Source organism: Oncorhynchus keta, chromosome 31 (assembly GCF_023373465.1).
Source record: "Oncorhynchus keta strain PuntledgeMale-10-30-2019 chromosome 31, Oket_V2, whole genome shotgun sequence".
Lineage (NCBI taxonomy): Eukaryota > Metazoa > Chordata > Actinopteri > Salmoniformes > Salmonidae > Oncorhynchus > Oncorhynchus keta.
In genome coordinates, this window is record NC_068451.1 from 25,152,563 (window position 1) to 25,160,111 (window position 7,549).

At 42.1% G+C, this 7,549-nt stretch overlaps 1 protein-coding gene across 2 annotated transcripts; it reads right to left on the reverse strand.

Annotated features, from left to right (window-relative positions):
* Positions 1-1,689: 1,689 nt before the first annotated feature.
* Positions 1,690-5,791, reverse strand: LOC118367888 (myeloid leukemia factor 2). Of its 2 annotated transcripts, XM_052489247.1 has the most exons (8): positions 5,104-5,791; positions 4,579-4,690; positions 4,217-4,252; positions 4,029-4,082; positions 3,675-3,803; positions 3,380-3,539; positions 2,957-3,164; positions 1,690-2,170 (listed from the first exon to the last, which is right to left on the reverse strand). In XM_052489247.1, exons 1-8 carry the CDS (start codon positions 5,145-5,147, stop codon positions 2,158-2,160), a joined length of 756 nt encoding a protein of 251 aa, XP_052345207.1. In that variant the 5' UTR covers positions 5,148-5,791; the 3' UTR covers positions 1,690-2,157. The 2 variants fall into 2 exon arrangements, with proteins under 2 accessions (XP_052345207.1, XP_052345208.1); XM_052489248.1 differs by lacking the exon at positions 1,690-2,170 and having other exon boundaries at positions 2,950-3,164.
* Between the last annotated feature and the right edge of the window lie 1,758 nt (positions 5,792-7,549).

Sequence of the window (7,549 nt, forward strand, 5' to 3'; positions counted from 1 at the left end):
CACCATGCATGAAAATAAGTAGGCAGTTACTCAGTGAAGTGTTATGTTGGATTTTCCCCAAACATAAGACTTTGCATTTAGGCCAAAAAGTGTATTACTTTAGTGCCTTGTTGCATAAAAGATGGGTGTTTTGGAATATTTTGATTCTGTATATTTGTATTCTTCTTTTCACTTAAAGTCATTATTGTGGAGTCACTACAATGTTGTTGATCCATCCTCAGTTTTCTCCCATCACGTCCATTGAACCCCGTGACTGCTTTAAAATCACCAATGGCCTCATGGTAACATCCGAGAGCAGTTTAATTCCTGTCCTGCACCTCAGTTCAGAAGGATGTCGATCTTGATGTGTCTGGGTGGCTTAATACATAATCCACAGCATAATTATTAACTTGACCATGCTTAAGAAGATATTCAATGTCTGATTTGTTATTGTTATCCATCAACCAATCACTACCCTTATTTGAGGCTTTCAAAAAGATCCCTGGTCTCTGTAGTTAAATCTGTGCTTGTAATTCAATATTTGACTGAGGGACCTTACAGATATTTTATGCATGGTGTACAGAAGAAGGGTTAGTCATTAAAAAAATGTAAACCCCTACTATTTCACAGTGTGAGTCCATGTAACTTATGTGATTTATTAAGCAACATTGTACTCCTGAACTAATTTAGGCTTGCATAAACAAACAGGCTGAATACTTATGCAATGGACATATTTTAGTGATCACACTTTTATTAATCTTTAAAAAAATGTTTGAATTTTTCTTCCACTTTGACATTACAGAGTAAATTGACAAAAAAAATACAATTAAATCAATCAATTCTAATTCCACTTTGTAACAATAAAATGTGAAGCAATCCAAAAGGTCTGAATAATTTTGCAAGGCACTGTATGTGAATGAAGGCGGGTAATAGAGGGCCAGTAACTATGGGTGGGTAGCACTTAACAAAATACAGACATGGAGAGATGAAAGATAGAGAACGAACAATAAATCACACAAGGCAGCTATAAAATACAGAGGGAACCTCAGCAATGAAGGTGACAATTATGGAAGAGAGGGGGGAGATATCCAGAGGGAATGTGCCACAGGAATGGGCAGAGGGCAGGGAGGATTTTGATTGGCTTCTTCTCTGGTGTGTTCCAGCTGGATGTCATATGACCATCTGCAGCTATTCTGACACTAGATAGTGAGAGCACGAGTTTACACACATGAGAGAGTGAGTGTGTAGGGATGTGAATGTGTTTATTTGTGAGGGAGTATGTCTGAAGGGATGGACTGTGCCATAGGACACACTATTTACTGTGGCATTTATAATATTAACAAAGTGTTGGGATGGAAAGGCATGCTGAATTATTGAACATATTCAACAGCGAAAATAAAATACAACCAAGTAACATTTTTCACATGCACCAGGGTTGGGACCAATTCCACTTCAATTGTGCCAAATCAGGAAGTAAACTGAAATTCCAATTCTCATGGGTTTACAACAACAAAAATGTGTATTGGAATGTCAGTTTACTTCCTACATGGAAATGGGATTTTCAGACAAGAGACTGTATAGACAGAAAAACACCAGCAAACTCCATTGCTCCTGTACCACCTTTAGTTATGTCAGTCCTTGTCAGGTCAAAACCTGTTCTAAAAACATAACCTATCCACTCACTATTCCATGACAAACCACAACACAGTGTGCAATTATCTAACAATGTTTAATGTTTGTTTTCATTAATTAGTTTAATTAGTCAACAGTATACAATTCAATTCACAGACACACTAGTGTCTACACAAACATATATGGACTGTACAGCACATGTGTAGTATGTAGTGTGGCAATGTATATATATTTATATAGTGAGGTGGGCAATTAACGCATGTAAAGTTGGAGGGTGGCTCTATATACAACTTGAGTGTGTGTAATCATGTGTGTACATGTGTGTCCACACATATGTGAACGGTAACAGCAGAGGTTGAACCATAATTGCAGGTATTGGGTGTATTGGGTTCTGATGTGTGTGTGTGTTAAATGTATAGTTTATATATAGACAGTCCCATCATATCAAATATCTTCACGGTCAGTCGTGACCCTCTCCTCCCTTCTTCGTTCACAGCATCAGGCAGATCCCCTCGGTATCCTCTCCTCCATCCTTCTGCTCACCTTTCACCCTTGACCCCTGGCAGGAGAAAACGCATGACATCATCAATGGGTGATGTGGACCTCAACTGTCATAGTGGCTTCTTATCTCCTCTAACAACACTGATCTGAAAACATTGGCTATGTCAAAAGCAATATGGAGGATTCTTACATTTACATTTAAGTCATTTAGCAGACGCTCTTATCCAGAGCGACTTACAAATTGGTGCATTTACCTTATGACATCGAGTGGAACAGCCACTTTACAATAGTGCATCTAAATCTTTTAGGGGGGGGGGGTGAGAAGGATTACTTTATCCTATCCTAGGTATTCCTTAAAGAGGTGGGACTAAGATTTTGTCTGTCCACTTGTTTAATGTCAGAGCAGATGGCCAGAGCAGATGGCCAAGTGGTGTAACATAAACCACTGTAGACTATTGAGATCAATCAATAAAATGTATTAATAAAGCCCTTTTTACATCAGGCGATGTCACAAAGTGCTGTACAGAAACCCAGCCTAAAACCCCAAACGGCAAGATATACCCATACCCATTGACCACAGACAGGCTAACAACTGGGACAGGCCCAGGTCCCAGACTGATCTTATCTGTTCCCTGGACCTTATTGACTCACCTAGTGGATTTGAAAGGACTGGATCAGGATTGGCGTAAGCAAAGACCCTTATCAGGGTTGATACCTATCCACTACTTTCAGATCAACAAAGGGTACAATAATTGATTTGGGACTGTGCAGTGCAGTGCTGTCCACAGTACACACTTTTACAAACACACACAGACATACAGGTCATGCTCCTCCTACCTCTCACCAGTCGTAGCGGGGGCGAGTTGCGGGTGGGAGGTGTCTGGGAGACTCATGGCGAGGGGCGGGCGGAGACGAGGAGCTAGGTGGGGCGGCGAGGGCCAGCTGTTGCCCACCTGCCCTCCTGTCCCGGCCGTAATCTATCCCCCGTGCATTTGGGGGAGGGTACCTTCCGGCTGTGCTCCTCCACTCCTCATCGAAGGCAGCAGCCTCACCTGAGAGACAGGGGAGAGGGGGGTTGGGGTCAGAAACCTGGCCAGACGTAACTCTAAACAGGCAAGTCTAGCAATGGAAACAAACCGTTGCAAATACAGCCATTTAGCATCCATATGCTTTTTTTACCCAAGGCAAATTGTTTATTACTACTTGGGGGTTAGAAACGTGACTCTGGAGAACCGCAGTGAGTAGCACATGTAGCTCCGTGACTTACTCTCCTCCAGGTTTATGTAGTCCTGTCGTTCTTCGCGGTCGCCGGTGTGCCGGTTTCGGGAACGCTCCATCACGTGACCACGGTCCCAGATGTGGTGGCCAATGGCCAGGCGCTCCAAGCCACTCTCGCTGTCACGCATCGATTGGCGCGTCTCACGAATCTGAGGGCAGGAGGTAGTGTTCAGCAGGGAGCTGGTAGTAGAGGCCAGTATCTCTGGAGGATTGACGTTGTAAACCCCTACTGAACAATGTACATGCAATCACAGCAGTAAATGTAATTTGGCCTGCTCTCTTACCCCTCCAGGTGCAGTCCTCAGTTCGCTGGTCTGCTGGTAGACTTTAGGGGCTCCCATGTCTGAGGAGGAGTAGGAGATGACTGTGGAGGAAGAGAACGTCTGACAGTTTGGCGAACCAGACATTCTGTCCTAAAGGGAAAGAAGATAACACATCTTGTCCAGCTGGATTATGTTTAAGTTTCAACCACTGAACTCATGTTGGGTCTTTGCTTTAGACAGAGTTGTTTCTGGGTTACATAACATTTTCTGGACACAGAGAATCTCCATTGAGGGTGTTTTATAGCCCAGGAACATGCCTGATCTGGATCTGGGAAAGCAGGTGAGGGAATACCAGGAATCTCTGAAAATACTCACCATGTTTTCCATCATTCCTCCCATCATTCCAAACATGTCCATGAAGCCTCCCCCCTGGGGAAGGAACACATGAGGGAGTCAGTTATCCGATTTTGAAATTGAGAATTCGTTTTGAACATATTGGAACGGTGCATTCTGGGCTCTAAGAGGCAGAGATAACATCTTAACACGCAGGGACAAGGACTCACCATTCCCATCATTCCAAACGGCTGCAGGGCTCCAGCCTGAAAAGCAGTAGGAGGTTATTTAACAGCAGACAACAAATATGCAGTAGCAATGCAGTGTGGCATGAAGTAATATAAAATTAGACTACACTACATATAATCAAAGGGGAAACAGCTATGGTGTATACCTACCAGGGTTGGGTCGATTCCATTTTAATTACAGTCAATTCAAAAAGTTATCCTAAGTCCAAATCAAATTCCAATGTTTACCCATTGAAGATAATTTGAATTGTAGTGTACTTCCTAAATTTGAAATGGAATTGAACCCAACATCACACACACTTACTAGAGATACTCAGAGTATTGACACTCTCGCTCACACACACCTGAAGGTGGGGTGCACGGGGAGGCTGAATCTGAGGGCTGAGGGGGAAAGGTTCGTAGCCAAACGACCCAAACAGACTCCTCATCTGTTGCCTCTGGGCTGCGAATGGATCCCTTCAAAACAGAAATAATTTATCTCACTGAGGATACAGACCACGAAAAAACACACAGCAGTGAATAAGGAAATTGATTGCTGACATTATGAAAACTCAGGTGAGAAATCCACCTGTTTCCAGGAGTACTCTTGACCATGGTTACTCATCATGGAATGAGAATATAAGGGGTAAACACATTCTCATGTAAAAAATAATAAGCTAGACATAACCATGATCCATCCCAGCCGTGATAGAGTTAACTATGTGGTGTATGTAGTTACCTAATATATTCTGGCTGCCTGCCTACACATGGTGGCAGGAGATTAGGCCTTTAAATCTCAGAACAAACGACAACGACTGGGTTGATTCATTCAAATGGGTATAAAAGCAAAACATGCAGTTCGCTTGGATAAAAGGCAATACGATACTCACATCATGTAAGGGTTGTCATCCACGTCATTTAAATATCGAAACATGGTGTTTTGCTTAGCTAATTAAGCTAGCTGGGGCTAGCTAAAAATGTAGTTTCTTCGGGCCTCAGTACAAAAAATAATGTAAGAGGACAGTAAATGTACGACCTCTCATTCAAATATTTCGACACTTCTAGAACAGCGTACCGACGGACAATAGTGAGAAATGTGCAGTAGTATTGTTAGCTATCCTTGCTAGCCACCTAGCATCCGTGTTAGAAAACTAGCCTGAAAACTAGCTTACAAACCAACGTTGGAAAGGAGCCCCTTAAAGCAGACTTTTTTGCCGATAGAAAGTCGTATATTGCTCATACCTAAGTACAACTTAATACATTGGCTAGGGTTTTCCTAGCAAGATAGCTAGCTATTTTTCCACTGTTGATTGCACATGAAAACGGAAGTCAAGCTGACAAAGGAAGCCAAAACGTCAGGAATCCAAAGGAAGAAAGATGTTGTCTCTACAATTTTCCAACAACCTGACACCTACAAACGCCTCTCTTTTGTGCAAAACATGCACCTATCCGTTCAGAAGCCGTGGTGCTAAATGTCACCGAATAAAAAACAAATGACCCTGCAAAACGCCTGTAGCCCGCAAGCTAGAATTAAGCGAAATGTCAATAAAAAAAAGGGGGAGGTAACATCCGGAAATGACGCAGCCTCGTCGCAATGAGGATAGAATGCAAAAAGCCCAACATGCCCTTGCTAATGTGTAATATCTGTCAACCAATGTCACTTCTTTGGTATCTATTTACATTTTTAATTTAAAAAAAATTGAATGTCAGTAAAAGAGCTGGTGACAGGGTGTCATTATGTCACTGGGTGACATAAGTTATATAGAGCTTAAAATCATCATCAACTATCTTTTTTTCTAAAGCATAGTCTTGATATGACTGTAAAAACAGAATATTTTAAAACAAGACTCAGAAACAACTTTAGGAATCAAAATATTGCCAGAAGTGACAGAAATGTGAGAACACTGCTCTCTACAGGCCTTGCTTTTGAGGATTAAACTGCTGTTGCATGCATGTACAGTGGGGCAAAAAAGTATTTAGTCAGCCACCAATTGTGCAAGTTCTCCCACTTAAAAAGATGATAGAGGCCTGTAATTTTCATCATAGGTACACTTCAACTATGACAGACAAAACGAGAGAAAAAAATCCAGAAAATCACATTGTAGGATTTTTAATGAATTTATTTGCAAATTATGGTGGATTATTACCCCCAAGCCATAAAACTCCTGAACAGGTAGTCAAATGGCTACCCGGACTATTTGCATTGTGTACTTTCAGGTCTCTCCAGAGATGTTTGATCAGGTTCAAGTCCAGGCTCTGGCTGGGACACTCAAGGACATTCAGAGACTTGTCCTGAAGTCACTCCTGCATTGTCTTGGCTGTGTGCTTAGGATCATTGTCCTGTTGGAAAGTCTGAGGTCCTGAGTGCTCTGGAGCAGGTTTTCATCAAGGATCTCTGTACTTTGCTCCTTTCATCTTTCCCTCTATCCTGACTAGTCTCCCAGTCCCTGCAGCTGACAAACATCCACACAGCATGATGCTGCCACCAGCATGCTTCACCGTAGGGATGGTGCCAGGTTTCCTCCAGACGTGGCGCTTGCCATTCAGGCCAAAGAGTTCAATCTTGGTTTCATCAGAGGAATTGTGGAGCTCTGTCAGAGTGACCATCGGGTTCTCGGTCACCACCAAGACCAATGCCCTTCTCCCCGATTGCTCTGTTTTTCCGGGCAGCCACCTCTAGGATGAGTCTTGGTGGTTCCAAACTTCTTCCATTTAAGAATGATGGAGGCCACCGTGTTCTCGGGGATCTTCAATGCTGCCGAAATGGTTTGGTACCCTTCCCCAGATCTGAGCCTCGACACAATCCTGTCTTAAAGCTCAACGGACAATTCCTTCGACCTCATGGCTTGGTTTTTGCTCTGACATGCACTGTCAACTGTGGAAACTTATATAGACAACTGAATTTACTACAATTTGTAGAAGCATCTCAAAGATGATCAATGGAAACAGGGTGCACCTGAGCTCAATTTTGAGTCTCATAGCAAAGGGTCTGAATACTTATGTAAATAATGTATTTCTGTTTTTTTCCATTTTTCATCAAAACCTATTTTCGCTTTTTCATTATGGGGTATTGTGTCAGCTTTGATGAGGAACATATTTTATTTATGTATTTATTTATTTATCAATTTTATAATAAGGCTGTAACGTAACAAAATATGGAAAAGTGAAGGGGTCTGAATACTTTCAGAATGGACTGTATGTATAGGGGTAAGGCGAATTGGCATCAAGACTGTCTAAAGTCAGTATAAATGTGTGTGCATGTTACAGTATGTGTGTGTTGGAGTGTCAGTGAGTGTGTAGAATACTGTGACTGTGCAAAACTATTTTTTTTTGTAA